This window comes from Ctenopharyngodon idella, chromosome 22 (assembly GCF_019924925.1).
Source record: "Ctenopharyngodon idella isolate HZGC_01 chromosome 22, HZGC01, whole genome shotgun sequence".
Classification (NCBI taxonomy): domain Eukaryota; kingdom Metazoa; phylum Chordata; class Actinopteri; order Cypriniformes; family Xenocyprididae; genus Ctenopharyngodon; species Ctenopharyngodon idella.
This window is the reverse complement of record NC_067241.1, coordinates 25,313,409-25,334,014: the sequence shown is the minus strand read 5'-3', so window position 1 is coordinate 25,334,014 and position 20,606 is coordinate 25,313,409. Positions and strand designations below refer to the sequence as shown.

General features: G+C 36.7%; 2 protein-coding genes across 2 annotated transcripts; one reads left to right on the top strand and one right to left on the bottom strand.

Annotated features, from left to right (window-relative positions):
• krt5 (keratin 5) lies at nt 1–4,515 on the top strand. The gene is made up of 9 exons (XM_051880726.1): nt 1–643; nt 1,913–2,121; nt 2,233–2,293; nt 2,396–2,491; nt 2,578–2,742; nt 2,836–2,961; nt 3,184–3,404; nt 3,505–3,554; nt 3,677–4,515. The coding sequence occupies exons 1-9, from the start codon at nt 110–112 to the stop codon at nt 3,928–3,930; spliced, it is 1,716 nt and encodes a 571-aa protein (XP_051736686.1). The 5' UTR covers nt 1–109; the 3' UTR covers nt 3,931–4,515.
• Nucleotides 4,516–7,950: 3,435 nt separating this feature from the next.
• On the bottom strand, nt 7,951–19,917 carry zgc:171775 (STKc_p38 domain-containing protein). Its single transcript, XM_051881014.1, is given in 13 exon segments — nt 7,951–9,594; nt 9,735–9,908; nt 11,690–11,768; nt 11,855–11,934; nt 12,011–12,082; nt 12,189–12,303; nt 13,531–13,578; nt 14,380–14,409; nt 14,578–14,689; nt 14,953–15,011; nt 16,980–17,011; nt 17,014–17,108; nt 19,607–19,917. Coding segments are annotated over 13 exon segments (1,077 nt in total). The 5' UTR covers nt 19,726–19,917; the 3' UTR covers nt 7,951–9,532.
• Nucleotides 19,918–20,606: the final 689 nt, after the last annotated feature.

The window sequence follows — 20,606 nt, the reverse complement described above, 5'->3', positions numbered from 1 at the left end:
CTCAGAGGGATTTAACTTTCCTCTTAGTGAGCTCACCTGCTCTGGATCTCTCTGTCTCCTTCTGCTCTTTCTCTAACTGATCCTCATCCCCTCATAGACGACAGCAGCCATGACTTCGATTAAAACAGTACAGTACAGCAGCGGTGGAAGCTTGAGCGGCGGCTTTGGTGGTGGTGGAGGTATTAGAAAAAGCTTCTCTAGCATGTCTGCCAGTGCAGCTCCCATTGGCAGCAGGATGAGCTCTGTGTCATTCCGTCGCTCCGGCGGTGGTGGTGGCAGCGGCTTCGGAGGAGGATCCGGAGCAAGCTACAGCTACAGCATTGGCGGCGGAGGTCTCGGAGGTGGTTACGGAGGTGGTTACGGCGGTGGTGCTGGATTCGGCGGTGGTGCAGGATTCGGTGGCGGTGCAGGTTTCGGAGGCGGTGCAGGTTTCGGAGGTGGTGCAGGATTCGGCGGTGGCGCTGGTGGATTTGGTGGAGGATTCGGTCATGGCGGTATAGCACCCATCACAGCTGTCACAGTCAACCAGAGCCTCCTAGCTCCATTGAACCTAGACATCGACCCCAACATCCAAGCCGTCCGCACCCAGGAGAAAGAGCAGATCAAGAACCTCAACAACCGCTTTGCTTCCTTCATTGACAAGGTTAGTTTTCTCTTTGAAAACATGCACAGCTGCACAACACAACAATCTGATCTTGTACCTCTGACATTTTGAACATTTAGTTTTCATGCACACATTTCAAGGGCCTTCATCTGATCTAGGTTCTGCTCATTAAATATTTCACAGCCAGTCACTTGCAGCCAGAAATCCTGCTAGTGTCAGATTCAGTAGAACAGTAAGCACATAGGGGACAGGATGCCATTGCATATGCCACCTCTGCATCATTATCACTAAACTTCAGTAAAGCAGTCAAAGTTTACATCTTAGTACAGGCTTGAGTTGTTTTCCTTGTATGCAATTGTTCTTTGACAGTGAGGGTGAGTTTGGAAACCCAAGCCAGGTAAGATCCAATGACTGGACCAATCCAAATAAGGGCATGGATCAAGTTTTCATCTATCCCTATGGCATCAATGCAGATATGTGTATATATATGTGTGTGTAACAGATGAGTATCATCTTTAACTCTTACTTAATGTAATACCTTGTCATAAAATGGTCCTAAAAGTCTCATAGCCGTAACTTCATGTAGGTCCTAATAATCACTTTCATCTTTTCTTAAACAAACCTAGTTTCCTGTTTTGATTCTCTTAGACCTTTGGGGAATTCACTATGTAACCACACCTTGTAAATTTCACCTCTACTTAATGTAGGTGCTACGCCCATTTGTGTGATTCTGACAAGAGATATGATCAGCAAGCGTGTAGCTCAAATAACAACTGATGTCATTGATGTTTTGTTCTTTTTATGTGAATCCTCCAAGTTCAAAGTCATTGTGAGGTTGTGCACAAAATTAATTACGTGCCATGAATATACAGAATGGAGGGTACAGTTAGCACCTGAGGGTAAAGGCGTGCCATATCATCTCTGTAAAGGCCTGGCATTTGGCACAGGTCTTCTAAGAGCCTCGCCTTTATGCCAGGAGGGAAAGGTTTTAGGAGTAGTCTGAACATGTTGAGGTGTCATATGAGGTTAGCATTTTATGATCTCAAAGGGGAGTGTGCATGTTAATTGGACAGTTACTCCAAGAATCTGTGCTGGCCAACACGGCATGGCACACATGCTAACATATTTCTCTAAAGTTGCCAAAGGTGTGTCAATGCAAGTCCAGATATGCAATAAGAGGTGTGCTTGATGATTACTACAGAAAACACATCTTGAGGCATAAGTAATGGCATATCAAAGGGCCATGATGCCTTCTTTTCCTAATAAAGCCATTTATTTAAATTCTTAATTGGTTTATTTCAAATACAGGTGCGCTTCCTAGAGCAGCAGAACAAAGTACTTGAGACAAAATGGAGTTTACTGCAGGACCAGACTACCACCCGCTCCAACATCGACGCCATGTTCGAGGCCTACATCGCCAACCTGCGCAGACAGCTTGATGGACTTGGTAATGAGAAGATGAAGCTGGAAGGAGAGATGAAGAACATGCAGAATTTGGTGGAGGACTTCAAGAACAAGTAAGTACCGTAGCTGTGCAAGAACAGATTTAGGGAGTCTATGAACCACACTTTGTGTTAATGGTATAATTTCACAAAAAATGTGCTAAAATGGAAAACTTATCTTTGCAGATATGAGGATGAAATCAACAAGCGTGCCGCAGTGGAAAACGAATTTGTCCTGCTCAAGAAGGTAATACCTTTAGCTTTACCTCTAATTATATTTTTTCAACCATTTTGATTGTTCATCTGTAGAGTCCACCCATTATATTGAGCTTTGTGCATTTCTTCATAGGATGTTGACGCTGCTTACATGAACAAGGTTGAGCTTGAGGCCAAGGTTGATTCCCTTCAAGATGAAATCAACTTCCTTAGAGCCATCTTTGAGGAGGTGAGCATTTGATGGAACTTTATGATGAATGCAATGCTAGTTTCCAATGTTAGGTTTATCTCAATGCCTTCACCTTGCAATTTTAGGAGCTGCGCGAACTCCAGGGACAGATCAAAGACACATCAGTCATTGTGGAAATGGACAACAGTCGCAACCTGGACATGGATTCCATCGTTGCTGAGGTCCGTGCTCAGTATGAGGACATTGCCAACCGCAGCCGCGCTGAGGCTGAGTCGTGGTACAAACAGAAGGTGAGAAAAAGACTTTCAAGCATCAAACCAATGCTATTTTGAAGCAACCAACTGACAGATCCTAATGATAATGTCTCCTTTTTCACCTCCCAGTTCGAGGAGATGCAGTCATCTGCCGGCAAATATGGAGATGACCTTCGCAACACCAAGGCCGAGATTGCTGAGCTCAACCGCATGATCAGCAGACTTCAGAATGAAATTGAATCTGTCAAGGGACAAGTAAGTAGTTGCTTTTTGGACGAGGTTTTGGCCTAAATTAGATTGCCAACCAAAACCTTAGTGTGTTTAAATATGCTTTCAAATAAACGTTTATCCAATTATCAAAACTTGCATGTCATGTTAGGAATAATGTAATTTAAAGGAGTCCCTGAGAAGTGGACAGGAATAATGTAAAAGTGCTGCTGAAAACTAAAGTTGTAATGTCTTCTTTGAATTGCTCAGCGTGCCAACCTGGAAGCTCAGATCGCTGAGGCTGAGGAGCGTGGAGAACTGGCAGTGAAGGATGCCAAGCTCCGCATTAAGGAACTGGAGGAGGCCCTGCAAAGAGCAAAGCAGGACATGGCGCGCCAGGTGCGTGAGTACCAGGAACTCATGAATGTCAAACTGGCCTTGGACATTGAGATCGCAACCTACAGGAAGCTTCTGGAAGGAGAGGAGTCCAGGTAAGTCACTTTTCTAATCTGAAAGTTGAAGTATGTTTTATTCTCTTGAAATTTGTCTATATCTAGACATTGACATATATTTTCTTTTAATTTAATTTAGGATTGCAACTGGTGGCAGTGCTGCAACCATCCACATCCAGGAGTCAAGCAGTAAGCTTATTATATTTTTATCTTTACCTTAGACAAAAAGATATTTTTAGCACATAATTTTCTGTAATAGATTGCACTGGTGTTGTTCAGTATAACTAATGTCTTTGTTTGTTGGTTCACAGGTGGTGGCGGCGGCGGTTTCGGATACGGTGGTGGCAGCGGCTTCGGTGGTGGCAGCGGATTCGGTGGAGGCAGCGGCTTCGGTGGAGGCAGCAGCTACGGTGGTGGTGGCGGCAGCGGCTTCGGTGGCGGCAGTGGCAGCGGCTTTGGATATGGTGGTGGCTCCAGCTTGAGCCTGAGTGGCGGTGGCGGCGGTGGTCAAATCTCAGTGTCCCGCTCCTCTGTGGTGCAGTCTAGCCAGAAGCGCCGCTTCTAAACTCGTCCACCCAGTTCCCTCTTCCACCTGGCCAAGAAGATCTTTTCACTCCGCATTTCAATGAGTTCATACATTTTTGATGTGTTTAACCCCCCATACCACCGTGACCCAAAGAGACTTTAATGTCAAAGTGTTACACCTGCAGAACGTCTTTTCTCATTCACCGTGTTGTCTTTGATTCTTGTTGTTTCCTCTTGGCATTACTCCTCATCCAGAGTACAAATTGTCCTTAAGGGGATGCACTATTGGAAAAGAGCTAATAAGGGAGACAAAACATGAAGCTCAAGGTGAATAGCTTTTGTTGCTCTGTGTTACAACATGTAAGTATTAAACGCAAACAATTGCTTATTAACTGACAAAATCCTTGTCACTACAACCAGCATTGTTAATGCTTCAGCTGCATTATAGTGCAACAAAAGCTACTCATTTGAGACTTTACTTCCCTCAGAGAGGAGTAACTTTTACTCTTTTCTTTCCCTGATTTTGGATGATGGGCTGATGAGCTGTTCTGTCAAAATTGTTGTATTCATCAAATCATGAACCATGTACCACATGGAAACATCAATAAATCAGGGTTCTATACAATCATTTGTCTTCAGTTTTTATTTCATCAACCTTTCTCTTTTACACAACATAGGAATTACACAAATGCAACTAAAATTGATCAACTAATCATCACTGCTATAGAGGTATATGGGTCAATGACATAAGAGTGTCCACAATCAAAGAAAAGGAAAATAAAAAATAAATTAGTTTATGGTTACAAAAACCTTTTCATTTTCAAGAAATGTTTAAATCTACAAATGTAGTGGAACCATCAAGTAAAAAGTGATAAGATAACACATAACTTAAATATTAAATACATGTGAGTGTGCACATATTAATCATTACTTTCAAAAATATTTGCAAATATATTTTAAAATATTTTTCAAATATTACGAATTAATTCATAATTGTCATTACTTTTTTGGTGAGGTGCCTGCAACAAATAATTACAGACTTACAGTCCACTTAATAAAGTTTTCTTTAAAAGTTTCATTCCTTTAATGAGCTGTTTTGTCTTCATTATTATAACAGGATTCAGAAAACACAGATCACTAATAAAAATGTACCAAACCATACAACAAATGTACCATAGTAATACCACAGTATTCTTTTAAATACCTTGGAGTACTAGTTTTTTTTGAGGGACAAAGCTGCAAGACCAGCAATTAATAATGACATTAATTAAAATCAGCACAAAATAATAATACAAACAAGGACATAGGCCTATCTCATATTTTAGATCCATAGATGTGACCTGTTTGAGAGTGTAGGGGAACAAATATGTAAAAGGTTCAAAACTGAAAATCGAAAAACTATTGATCCACCACTGTTCTGAATATTGATTATGTTGTTAGGACATGAAGCAATCACCTCAAGATTTGGAAATGGCGCACATATTCAGAAAACATGCGGGTAACAAACGTCACAACACTTCAGAGAGTTAAATATCACTGTTAAATGTACACTACACATTAAACATGTGTTGGCTAAACAGATAAACTACCCAACCACTATTCATACGCATTCCCATAGGACCTAAAAACCACACCTGACCAAGCAGAGCCAAAATATCGGGTTACAACAGGCAAACTAAGCTTCCATTCAATGAGGGTTTAGCTGGCAGGTCAGTTAGCATTACTCATACTCCTTAAAGGACAATTCTGTTGTTGTTTAAGTGGATAAACCTGATAGTAATTGTCCTTTGAGAGATACTACCCTCTGTTGAAAGCCTTTGATTGATTTATCAGAGTGAAGACCTCGCGACCAGGTCAAATGTGATGTATCATTACAAACTAACCTGATACAGCTTCTTGACACACTATCATCTCGCAGATCCAAAATGAAATATACTCCTTTAACGGCGCAGGAAAACATCAAAGCATATTGGCATTGTTCAATGGAAACTTGTGGTAACTTAAAGGTGCAGTGTGTACTTTCTTAGCAGCATCTAGCGGTGAGGTTGCGAATTGCAATATAGAGAAGCTACAGTGGCCAACACAGGACAAAGATATTGTCTTCTGAGACCACAGAGAGAAGACATCAAGCAAATGCGCTGTGTAGAGCAGTTTTGTCCGTTTAGGGCTACTGTAGAAACATGCCGCCGCAAAATGGCGACTTAACATGCAAGGGGACCTGCTGTATGTAGATAGAAATGGCTCATTTTAAGGTAATAAAAACATAACGGTTCATTATGTAAGATCTTTATACACCACTAAAAACATAGTTATGTATATTATATTGCATTTCTGTACACAAAAAAAAATTGTGTAAAAAATGTAAAAAGACAAAAATACGATTAAAATATTTGAATAAATAAAAGGTTATGAGTAGAAAAAAGGAACATGTAATTTAAAAGAAACTAAATATTTTCTAGCCGATACCGATGCCTATACATTTATTAATTTCTCTCTCTTTATTTATTTATTTTTTTAATTTTTTTTTCGAGTGATGTTGCAGTTTTCCAAGCACAACACAGTGAGACTAATGAATGTAGGACAGCTTTTTTTATTATTACTCTAATGAAAAAAGTTATAATTTTTATGTGCTTGTCACAAACTTAAAGAACAAAAATTTCACAGTGTCCAATAACCTTCAAAAGGCATAATTACGAATATATATAATTGTTGTTATATAAAAAGAAATTTACAAACAAATTACAAACAATACAACAATTACTATAGAGATACAAATTAAACAAACTTGTTTTTCAGATACAGTGGTCATTATTTACCATGTATACATTTATTTAACATCTTTTGTTGTTTTATTAACATTAATGACAAACACCGTGTCCTAACCAGACGCGGCGCTGCAACAAGCGATAAAAGGTATCTTTTCCATGTTAATCTGAGTTTTTGTCCTAACCAGCCACGACGGTGACACGCGTTAGGTTTCTATTTTTCCGCGACGTCGCGGCTGGAACAGCAACAGAAAGTATGGCAATGATAATATCAGGTACTGTTTATGTGCTTTATTTAATGTTAAAAGTGTCTAACTTGAGTTTGAATATCGTTCTGTGTTCCCAGCTTTTTAGCTGTAATGAAAACAACACTGGCTAATTCACCTCAGATCTTGAAAATAAATAAATGGGCACAAGAACATTCAAACTGTCAACTCAATGTGAACAAACAAGTGTATTCTATGACAAAGTACTTGCCCATTTCATTGTGTCCGCTGTGCTCTTGCCGAAAGAGCCTGCCCACACTCTCTTCTGATTGGCTGTGGTTTTTGATTGATTTTATTGCTTCTCATTTTCGCGTCGCGTCTAGTGTGGACAGTCAAATTGCTCTTAGCTGGAATTTTATCGCATCGCGTCTGGTTAGGACACGGTGAATATAGGCTACGGTCCCTTTAAGACCGAATCCATGGATACTGACACATATCCTGTTTTCACCCAAATGTTTACGTCCACTTAAGCCATAACCGACTGTATTTACGTGAGGTACTCCACACGATGGACATTTTGACAACTATGTGTGCATTTGACCATTCAGGCGCAAGGAGAACTGATCGCGCGCTGTCTGAGAGAACTGGGATCGCGCGCAAGAAAGAGAGAGCGCGCTCTGGTCTGTGTCATTCAGCGCGATTCCGCCTTCACTAGTCGATAACGAATGATTGAAAGCATGCAGTTCGCAATGTGTGTGTTGTCATCATTAATTTTGAAGTATTTCCACACCTCTGAGGCTGACATTGTTTCTGCCGTTGCCGCCGTGGTGTCTCTGCACGGAAAATTCTGTCAGTTATGTCACGTGAGGTATCGGTCTTTGGTATCGGGGGTATTTTTACGAGTACGAGTACAAGTACATTGGTATCGGCCCTCGGTGCATCCCTAAATACAACTATATAGATGCCTTTTAAATTTAATTTTAGGATGGGTGTCCTCACACGAGGATGAACAGTTAATATTAAAGGTCAATATAATATATAATATAGGCTAATAATATAATATAAAGAAAGAACAAGACATCCACAAAAAAAAATCACATTTATTTATTTATTTATTTTACACTTTTGTCTTTCCTCATTTCAATATTATCTTAAAATACTTTTTCCCAGACAGAGATTAAGCCTAGTCCTAGAATAAAATGGCCCTTTAAACCAGATTAACTGAAATCTGCTTTCTCTGTCTTGGTTTAAAATAGTCCTAGACTTAGTATAGTCCAGAGTTTAATAAGCTGATTTCCTGGAGGAAGACTAGAGCTACTCCAGGACTAAATTGAGGCTTAAATTAAACCTACCAGGAGGCAGGTTTAACTACAGATTAAAGTTGTGTTTCAAAGAAGACACATGTATTACTTGGATATATGTCGATATTGATATACACTGTATGTATGTATGTATGTATGTATGTATATATATATATATATATATATATATATAATTTTTTTTGGTGCTGTTCACTTTATTTAAACAATTTATTTTGATTTAACACCATTGTTTTTGGTTCAAATGTGATTGCTTCATGTTAAATTAACTTGAAATGGTTACTAGAACTCACTTGATGTTTTCATTTTTAAATAACATGTTTCAGTCAAGTAACCCAATCAAACAGGACTTTCACTTCCCATCATGCTTTGCACCGGGCTGAATTGGGAGAGTAAACGTTGAAAAAGTGTTATTTTATGCATTTTTTAGAAAGATGGGAATATGGAGAGACTTCTTACTGTTTAATGTTCTATTATGTAAATGTTTTTGTTATGTTAATGTTTTTTGGAGATTACCGTTGTGGTGAAGTGTTGAGCTTGTATTTGGGTTGAGAACCTGCTAACAAGAATTGCCTTTTTTATATAATGAAGCAACCACTATGATAGTGCTTTGAATCAAACCAGTATTATTTCTAGACTGCCAACACTGATTATCACATGTAAATAAGTTTAGTTTGTTGCTATGTAAAGGACAAAACAAAAGCATTAATAATCATATGATTATTATATATATAGAATTTTTCTATATAAAATGATTTCATTACAAACAGATTTCCAGGCATTTCTCTTTTTTTCACAGCTGATGTATTTTGCTTGCTTTAAAATAAATGTCTCTTGTTTGGTTAAGTTTTTATATTGGAGTCTTTTCTGCTGCCATTGTTTTCCTTGGATTTGCTTCTCAGTTTCATGCAATTTTAAGCTTTTCATGTTTTACAGGCAACCTGTCTCATGCTAATTCAGATTTGCACAGTTGGTTTTAAATTAATCTAGTTTATTTTAATTCAAGACTCCATAGTCCAAGTTTTAGTAATCTGTACTGAATCTGTGTTTCAGAAAGCCATTTTTTAAACCACGAATAACTATTCTGGATTAAGGCCTATCCTGGCTTAATTTAAACCCTGTCCAGGAAACCGCCCCTTAAAGTACTTTAAAATTCTTTAAAAAAGTTGGTTTACACACTTGATGTAGTCAATATCTATGTTTGAAGATAGCCAGTTAACAGTGTTTGATAACAACATGTTTCAAAGGTTTTAAAGATAACTAGCTAATGGTGTTTGATTAAAAAAAGCAAACAATAGTTCATCAGTGTCTAATTCTTTGGAGTGCTGTTCTCGTGATGTAAAGATGAGGTATTATGTTGCAGTCACTCCGGGGTTGTCTGGGTCAAATGTCATGATCTCCATGTGGATAAGACCTGTGAGACATAACAGCAGAATAGCTTTAAATACAAATATAAGAATTTAGAAATGTTTTAGAGCAGGTTAAACAGAGTACAGAAGAAATTGTAAATGTTAAATAAGACAGAGTTTTATGTGTGTATGTATATGCTCTCACTCTTCCATTCGCTGACGGCCAGATCCAGACTCTCAAAAGAATCATCGTATGCAGGAGACACAGGCTCGTTTTCAGGGTCATGGAACTCAGACAGATATGGATGTGAAAGGCCGTTTTTTGCCGTAAGTCTGACCTCCGGGTCCAAAACCAGCATGCCTTCCAACAGATCAATGGCTGTAGACGGAACATGCATTAAATCAAAGCTGAATTACAGTAAAAGATGCAACAGATGGGAAACCTTGTCAAAAAAAACTTTGATATTAGCTTTGTAAATCAAAGCCAAAACAATAACAGCTATCATAGTACTACAGCAGCTAATGTAGTAGTAGTACCACTAGAGGGCGACTTTTACTCATTCAAAAGCAATGCAATATCACACAAACATTTAAGGTTTAGTTCACTCCAGAATTAAAATTTCTTGATAATTTACTCACCCCCATGTCATCCAAGATGTTCATGTCTTTCTTTCTTCAGTCGAAAAGAAATGAAGGTTTTTGAGGAAAACATTCCAGGATTTTTCTCCATATAGTGGACTTCAGTGGGGTTCAACGGGTTGAAGGTCCAAATGTCAGTTTCAGTGCAGCTTCAAAGGGCTCTACACAATCCCAGACGAGGAATAAGAGTCTTATCTAGCGAAACGATCAGTCATTTTCTAAAAAAAAAATGTATTTACTTTTTAACCACAAATGCTCGTCTTGCACTTCTCTGAGATGCCGTTTGTCGTTTGCCCTTTTTTTCAGTAAAGTTTTGTTTTTTTTGTCTCACATCTGATGTTTTTTCATCTTTGGTGGAGTGTGCAGACTCTTTTGAAATGATTTACTGCTCTGAGATGTGCCACGCATTACATAATCACAATGGAAAGGTCACGCGTGATGTAGGCGGAAGTACTGAGCAAGTGTTTACAAAGCGAACGTGCAAAGATTAAGTCAAACACCCTTTACAAAAAAAGGTAAAACAACAATATTAGACAATTTTGAAGGAGAAAATTAGAGATTTTGCGCCCTACCACGGTACTTTCATGCGTGACCTTTCTAAAGTAATGCATTGCACATCGCAGAGCGGTGCAAGACAGGCATTTGTGGTTAAAAAGTAAATACATTTTTATTTTTTTTTAGAAAACGACCGATCGTTTCGCTAGATAAGACCCTTTTTCCTTGTCTGGGATCGTGTAGAGCCCTTTGAAGCTGCACTGAAGCTGACATTTGGAATCCTGGAATGTTTTCCTCAAAAACCTTAAAGGGTTAGGTATTCAAAACATATTTAAAGCAGTTCATGTGGCTACAGTGGTTCTACCTTAATATTATAAAGCGACGAGAATACTTTTTGTGCGCCAAAAAAACAAAATAATGACTTTTCAACAATATCTAGTGATGGCCGATTTTAAAACACTGCTTTGAATCTTTTGTGTCGAATCAGTGATTTGGATCGCATATCAAACTGCCAAACTGCTGAAATCACGTGAATTTGGCGCTCCAAACAACTTCAAATCAAATGATTTGTAAAGCTTCATGAAGCAGAGTTTTGAAATCGGCCATCACTAGATATTGTTGAAAAGTCGTTATTTTGTTTTTTTGGCTTCATAACATTAAGGTTGAACCACTGTAATCACATAAACTGTTTTAAATATGTTTTGAGTACCTTTCTGGATCTTGAGAGGTTCAGTGACCATTGCTGGCACAAGAGGCCTCACTGAGCCATCGGGTTTCAGCAAAAATATCTTAATTTGTGTGAACGACATGAGGGTGAGAAATTAATGACATAATTTTCATTTTGGGGTGAACTAACCCTTTAATTTCTATCTGACTGAAGAAAGAAAGACATGAACATCTTGAAGTGAAAATTATCAGAAGTGAACTAATCTTTAAGAGAATTAAAGCTGTTAGTTAATAATTACTGGGTGCTATTGGTTTAAAATGTTTATAAAAGTGAAATCGATTTGGAAGGTGTGGACATACCAGTAGGATCCATACCAGAAAAGACCTCTTTGAAAGCCTTTTTCTTTTGGACTGGAAGTGAGCGTACATATGACTGTGCCTGCCAACACATCAATACAATAATGACAAACAGACTAGAAAAAGAATCCTAAAATAGACAACAGTCGTCTGATGGTATTTGCCTACATCTTTGCTTTGCATTTTCATAACAAGCGTCGAGTTTGGTGTGCCTGTCAGGTTGAGTATTTTCTTCAGCTGGTCAATACCTAAACATAACATTAAGGAATAGGCACTCTTTTGCTTGACAGACATATTTAGAAAGCGTGAAAAGAGAAAGGATACTGTCACTGCCTGGGAAAAGGACATCTCCTGTTATCATCTCGGCCAGGATGCAGCCAGCAGACCAAACATCAACTGAACAAAGATCAGTAAATTTTAACAAAAGACTATAGTGACTTGAAACAGAACAACTCTTATACAATGTGTTGGGTGGGTCAATATTTAAAGGGTCAAAGGTCACCTGTTTGAGTATAATGCATCCAGTTGAAAATGATTTCGGGGGCTCTGTACCAGCGTGTCACTACATAGCCCGTCATCTCAGTTTCTGTGTGTCTTGCCAGTCCAAAGTCCAGAATCTAACAAAGAGAGTAAGAAACAGGCCACATAAGCTTTTCACAGGAACTTTGCTGCCGTACCATGGGTGCAGCAGGCGCAATGATATTGTGCAGCGTCTCTCACAAATGTCTCCATGGTTGCAAGGCACGCTCCCTGTGCAAGCAGGGGGTCACAGGCGCTGCGTAATATCATTGCGCCTGCTGCACCCATGGTACGGCAACAAAGTTCCTTGATTATTACGCCGGAATGACAGTATAGTTCCTAGCCATATCGGCTTAGAAAATTGCAACTTTTCATTTTTCGTCGGTCTTACTACACGATGAAACTACAGAAGAGTCAAGTTTTAAATAGGAAAAATATCGAAACTCTTTGGTTATTTTTGAGCGAGATGCTAACAGTCTAATCAGATTCAATGAACTATGCTAAGCTATGCTAAAAGTGGTACCGCCAGACCCGAAGATCGGCTGAATGGATTCGTAAACGGTAAAACTCAACTTTTTAACTCTAGGGGAGTTGGAAAATGAGCCTATTTTCAAAAAAGTGGAGTGTTCCTTTAAGGACCTATTATACTTTTTTTAAATTTTCAACTCTCTTTAGTATGTTGCTGTTTGAGCATGAAAAAGGTCTGCAAAGTTACAAAGCATAAATTCACTCCAAAGGGAGTTATTCTCTATATCAGTGTGCACTGTTTCTGAACCCCCTGAAACGCATCGATTGTAGTCTTGAGTTTTCTTCCATGAACAAACAATAATTGCCGCCTAAGGCATACTCAAAATAAAGGGGGTAAGGCCTGGTTGAGTTGCTTTAATAGCGTGTTGAAACCTGGGGTTACGGTAAGGGGCATGACATTTCCAAAACACGCTCAAATCACAACACACTGGTCTAGCCGACCAATCAGAGCACATTATGCTTTTCGGAAGGAGGGGCTTCACAGAGACAGGAACTAAACAGAGAGTTACTGACAGACTGTGAGGAGAGGAGCTGCAACAATGTCAAATATGTGAAAAATAATGTGTTTTGAACATTCAAACCTGTTCTAGCACACAAAAAACAAAATTAAGACTTTGAAAAAGGGCATAATATGACCTCTTTAAATAAAAAACGGACAAGAGATGACGGTTTTATAAGGGAAAAAAGTGGTAGGGAAACAAATGATCATTTGTTTGTAATCTTATTTGAAATATTTTACTTAAAATATTATACTTATGATCATTTTATTTAACTAATACCTATTTAACTATGTTTACCTTTAATTCACAGTTTTCATCCACTGCAAGGTTGCCAGGCTTAAGATCCTGAAACAAGATACTAGTGTCATTTCATCATGTTTCATCAGAGATTGTGTTTACATGCACAGAAATATTCCATTGTTAATCAGAATTTGGTCATATTCGGATTATTTAAGTGTCATGAATATGCATGAACCTATATATTATTTACAATTTTACATTTTTAACATTAAAAGAAACAGTGAGCTACAGTACGTAATAATCTCATGACTAACATTTTGCATTTAATCATGCTTTTATGTCACGAACATAACACACACACTACAGTTCAATAGTTTAGGATTTTTTTTTAAAAGAAACTAGTACTTTTATTCAGCAAGGATTCATTAAATTGATCAAAAGTGTTATTAAAGAAAAACATTTCAATTTCAAATAAATGCTGTTCTTTTGAACCTTCTGTTCATCAAGAAATCGCATAAAAAAGTAACAGTTTCCATAAATATATAAAGCAAATGTTTTTAACATCGATAATATAAGAAATGTTTCTTGAGCATCAAATCAGCATATTAGAATGATTTCTGAAGGATCATGTGACACTGAAGACTGGAGTAATGATGCTGAAAATTCAGCGTTTTAAATTGTATTTTAAATTTTAAAAAGCGTATTAATAAAATTTTAAATTGTATTAATATTTCACAATATTACTGTTTTTACTGTATTAATATAAATGCAACCTTGGTAAGCATAAAAGACTTTTTCAAAAACACTAATAAAAATCTTACCAACCCCAAACTTTTGAACGGTAGCGTACTGTAAACTTATCACTGTATGGATAAATAGGCAAGATCTACTCTACATAGTACATACCCGATGAATAATCCCAGCAGAATGGATGTACTAAGGAAAAAAAAACGTATCATTAGCTGCAAAATCAATCAATATTCATGTTTCAATGTCATCAATAAGTGGCATTACAAGGAAGTTAGTGAATGACATCTATCGAAGGCATCAAGATCGGAAGTAAAGAAGAATGAAAGAGTTTCAATGAATAGGAATAAGGCAGACCTTGAGTCCTCGCAGTATCTGATAGAACAGGTATGTGATGACTTTGCTGGTTAATTGTTTCTTCTTCATTATGTGGCCAAGATCCTGAGCTACAAATGGCATCACCATATAGCTGGGAAAAATATTAGAAAATGTAGGCATTTCAATATCACTGAAGTTTGTAATTTTGTAAAGCTGAGATGAAAAAGTAGTCTAAAATCAAAGAAACACACAGATAAATTTTAAATGGCCATGAAAAACTCTGTATGGAGCACATCCTCTCACTAACACACAAATACATCCACACGCATACACGCATGCACTGCATCCCTCAGCCTGTCATGACAAGCGCAAGATTTCTGCACAGGAATGCATTCTGTTCATCTTGACACTCACAAAGTATCAAATTTCTCCAGCGAGGAATCAGGGGTGAAGACATTAAGGAGGCAGATCACCTACAGGAAGAAGAATACATTTGCATTCAGGAATGATCTGTGCATTACCAATTAATGAACTGTTAAACATCATTTATTATGATTCATTTCACAAGGAAGTGAAGGACACTATAAGTTACGAAATTTATCCCAAGAATTTCACATATATAGTACTGGTTCATTTTCTTATAGTTCTACTGCTTCTTGCATAATAGAAGTATATGAAAGGCCATAGAACTTCAGTTTGAAGTTGTGAATATTAAAAGACAAATTGCTATAACTTTTGAATATATTACCTAAAATCATACATTTTCACCCAGTGTATGTCTAAGGAGACATGGAGATGGAAAAAAAAATATGATGGATGGAAGGAAAAATTATATTTCTAGTGTTTTTGAATTCGCTCGCAAAACTTTTCGTTCCCTCGAGAAACGTTGCATTCGCTTGAGAAACTTTGCTTTCGCTCGCAAACTTTGGTCTGTCCCTAAACTTTTACTTTCCCTTGAGAAACTCTGCGGGAGAACGCAAAAGTTTTGCATTCCCTTACAAAGTGCAACACTGGTTATGTGAATAATATGAGATGGGAAGAATAACTATATTCATTTTATTATATCATTATATCATTTCTTTTTCAAGCAAATGCAAAATTTCTCAGGGAAACGCAATAGCATTGAAATCTATATATATATAAATATATATATATATATATATATATATATATATATATGCCATTACTCTGTCTCCTTAGGGGCTCTGTAAGGGCTTACAGAATAAAATGATTAATACTTTTTCAAGGTCAACAATTTGAACAGATGTGTGTATTGTTTATACTCCTCTTCGAACTACCATCTTCGGACTAGGCCTCACTAACAGAATTGGATTTAAAGGGATAGTTCACCCAAAAATTATAATTATGTCATTATTTTCTCACCCTCAGTTTCTTTCTTCTGTTGAACATAAAGGAAGATATTTACCAAACAGCTGTTGGTCCCCATTGACTTCCATAGTACAGAAAAAAATACTTTGGAAGTCAATGGGGACCAGAAACTGTTTGGTCCCCAATATTCTTCAAAATATCTTCTTCTGTGTTCAACACAAGAAAGAAATGCAGGTTTGGAACAACTTCACTGTAAAAAATTGTTTTTATGATTTGTTATTTCAACATTTTTTTCTTTTGTCAAATCAACTTAGATCATTAAAGTGGTTCAGATAACATAATATTTTGAGTTTTTGTTGATTAAATCAGTCGCCTTCATTGTATTAACTAAAATTTTTAATTTCAATAAACTCAAAATTTTAAGGCAACCAGGTAACTTACCTACTTTTTTAAGTTAAACCAACAATTCTTTTTTACAGTGTAAGTAAACGAGTAAATTTGGGTGAACTATCCCTTTAAAAGGAAAAATATTGATCAACAACACAAATTTATGCAGACCTATACTGTACTTTTGTGCTTGAACCCATAATTGCTGCTTGCAGATATGTTTATTTGCTGTTGCTTAAAAAATCATTAAAGCAAACTTTGCCCTGGCAAACTTCACCTAAACGCTGCTAAACAAAGAATAATGAATTTGTAATTCCAGTGACTTAACTGGTCTGGGATTTGAAAAGAGGATAACATATTGGATAAATTATTCTTGATCCTCTTGCTACTCAACTTGAAGTCCATATTAAACACGCAGCAGCAGCGTGAGGTCTGGCGTACTGTTTACTAAGCACAGAAACCAGTTTGAGAAGATCAAGGGGGGCTTTCACAACAGTAGTATCGTGAAATCTTTTCATTCTCTTTCAATTGACAGAAGGATTATGATGCTATTACAAACTACATACATACAAATCAAATGTTAAAGCTCTGGTCTAAATGATAAATTAAAGTTATGAGGCTGTCATAAGGAAGACATAAAGAAATAACCATGTAAATAATACAGAAACGTAATATTTAATCCTACCCTAGATCTATTGTCTTCCTCTTGGGAATTTGAGACTTACGTTGTCGTGTTGGATGTGACGGAGCAGCCGAGTTCTCTGTAGGCACGTTTAGCATGGATCAGAGACTGGAATGGTCTGTAAAGTTTTTTAATGGCGACCTTTTCCTGTGTCTTCTGGTCAACTGCAGAACTGCACAGAAGTTATCATTAGAAATCTTTACATCACACATTCATTTGACATGAAATTCATTTTCACAGATAACAGAGAGATGGCATGCAAGCACTACATCATACGACTAAAAACTAAAATCTATTTTCACTATAATTTATTCATTTATTGATGGATTCACACAATTTCAGGTATAAAGAAATGTTACAGAACTAAGGATGTCACCCACTTTCCTGTTATTATTACATATTTTATAAGAAATTATATATCATTTTCCTGTTTGATAATAAACAATGTACATTTGATTGCCACATTTTAGTTCATGCATATTTAAATGATAATAATAATATAATTATAGAACCATTTTGCATATTTGTAAATCCACTGCTCTCTATTTAGTGAATATGCAAAACAGTTAGCTCCAGTACAACAAATGTTCAGGAAAGAGCTAGGGATGCACCGATGTTAATATTTTGGCCGATACCGATAACCGATAATTCTTTATATTTGAAAGCCAATAAGCGATATATTGGCCGATAAATCTAAATTTCGCCATTAAAAGCATGTCCAAAGCACACAATTATAATGATGTTATATTATATCATTATAATTTTATGAAGCCTATATGACAGACAGAGCTGGGTAGTAACGGATTACATGTAATCTGTATTACGTAATCAGATTCCAAAAATCAAGTACTTGTAATTACAGTAAACTACTTTTTAAAATACTCGTAATCAGACTACATTTACTTTTTTATGGATTACATGATTACATATTTACACAATGGCAGTAAGTTGTTCACAATTCATTGATTCTCCTAATTTTTCATTTTTTTAACGTTTATATTTTTTTCATAATAAACCTGCCGCTTATATACGTTCGTGATTCTTCGAGTGTTTCCGGTGGTGAGGGGGAAATATAGATGAAATATAGATGAAATATATATATGAAATAATAATAATAATGAAATATTTGATGTAGCAGTGATATTGCTGTGAATTTCATGTTTTTCAATATTTGTTTTTGTAATGTTGCTGTTTTCAAAAATTTACTTAATTTTAAGTAAATATGTTTTAAAATCATAAGATGTGATTTTGTTTTATTCAGTGTTACTATCAGCAAACAATAACAGGTACATTAGTGTTAGTATTTTGAAGTATTAACTGTCCATACATTGCACTTTAAAAAGAATCTGTTGAGGCTCTTGTTGGTGAATAGAATATATTTTTTGGGTTATATTTTTTCTTTGTATCTGTCAAAATAGCACAAGATTATCCTACAATATATGTGACATCAAATAAGGGTTAGCACAAAAGTAATTTAAATGTAATCCAAAAGTAGTCAGATTACGTTACCAAAAATGTGTAATCTAAGAGATTATATTACTGATTACAAACTTTGTCATGTAATTTGTAATCAGTAACTGATTACAATTCATAAGTAATCTACCCAGCTCTGATGACAGATTAGCACTGCACATGTTTCACTTAACTGTATTTTCCTTTTTGAAGTGACTCCAATCATATCAAGCAATTCAAAACCATCATAGCAAACAGTGCGCATCTGAAGTGTCTCAGCTGAAGGAAATAATCCATTATTTGTCGGCTTTAATACGATAACGGTGGCCGATATTGTGCATCCCTAGAAAGAGCTGTAATGATTTTTGTTCTCTCTACCAAATTTTATCACTAGATTTACTATATATTTATGAATCCAATACCAAAATGTAATATTTAAAGCATATTCTTTACATATTTTTTTTTATTTATTTATTTTTTGTCTGTAAATTTTTGTTTGTATTTATGTCTGTAAATTTGTTTAATGGTTCTAACATCTGGCCAAAGGACTACAGTTGGAAATTAGCTAATACTGGCACATTTACAGAAATGTTAATTAATGTGTATTGTCCCTAATAAATACAATAATGCAGGCTCATGACAGAAGAAAGCTATATTGATTGAGACAGTGTCAGTATTTTGGGGGAATTTCTGTTATCAGCAAACATGCTGAATCCTGCCCCTCAGGTATGTGAGTCCACAGCTGTTTATTTTACCTCAGGCTCACACACTCTCAAGTCTATGTCATAAATGCATATAGCAAATAATTTACATTACTGAAACTCTACACCTGCATTATGAACATAACAGCAGTTTGTAGTGCTCGACTGTAAAAACTTGAATGTAAAAACTGATGCATTATGCAAATTCAAGACAGAGAATTATTACTACATCTATTACACCACTGATTAGTACTGTTTTCTATAAGAAAAGTCTAAATTGAATAGGCTTTATTCATCTGCTTCATACTCCAAATGTCAAATCTGGCGTAGGATATATAAATCTCCTTTATACCTTTATAAAACTACTTAACATAGGCTATGTAAATCTTTCAATCCCTCTTAACATATTTGCCTTACGCCATATATAAATTCCCCTTATCATGTACAGTATAAACTCCACTTAACATATTTAAGTTCCATTTCCACATATATAAATCTGACCTATAAGCCCCCTTACCATACTGTCCCATAGGCTCCAGAGCCAACGGGCTTGAGTGAGGTGTATCGGTCAGGAACATCCCATGTAGTTTTCTGGATCTCCAATCTGTGGAATCCCGCTTTCAGAGGTGAAGCCATGGATACGTCCACCTTATTCTGCGTGTCCACTTCGTCGTAGAGCACTGTTCGACCATTCGGATTGTTCACAGTCACCCAGATGAGCGCCAGTTAGAGTCGCGAGAACACGCCCAGCTCCACACACCTTCACCGTCACGTGATTTAGGTGAGGGTCCCCTGTGTGTCAACCAAAATAATAACAAATATGACTTTTCCGTCGAATAAACCTGACTGTCGTCTGTCTTTATTCCTCAACAACGTGTTGAACTTTCAGGAAGGTAATGGTTTTATTGACCTCTACCATAAAAAAATTAAATAAACAATATCAGGGAGATTCTGAAAGCTCATAGAGGGAGTTCCCGTTTAATTTATTATGGTTTTATAGTAGTGGCCATAATTGTAGTAACTATTGCGTTTTGGTAGAAACTATGGTAGCTTTTTTTTTTTGTACTGGAAAATATTTGTCCTAAGATATACTGTAGGCCTAATATTTTCTGCACTAACTGATATGGGGCTGTTTACTCGACACCGTTTTCAACTAAAAACGGAAAACTTGTTATGCGTTTTGCTCCGTTCATTTACACGACAATGGCGTTTTGGTGGCCTGAAAATGCAAACTTTTGAAAACGGGTTTTAAAGTGGAAGTTTTTGAAAACGATACAGTTATCATCTCCTGTGAAAACGGTGACGTCATGCACATGCGTGTGTTTAGTCTATCCGCCTTATTTTTCAACGCGGAAGTAAGGTGTTTCTGTGAATGTGTGAGACTTCCGATTTATTAGCCGCTATAGGGAAATAATGAGAAGAATATCAAAGTGCAGTAAACTGTAAAAATAAGGTGGATAGGCTTGTGCGTTTGGCGCGAGTGCTCTGTAAAAGAATGCATATGCGCAGACGCGTAG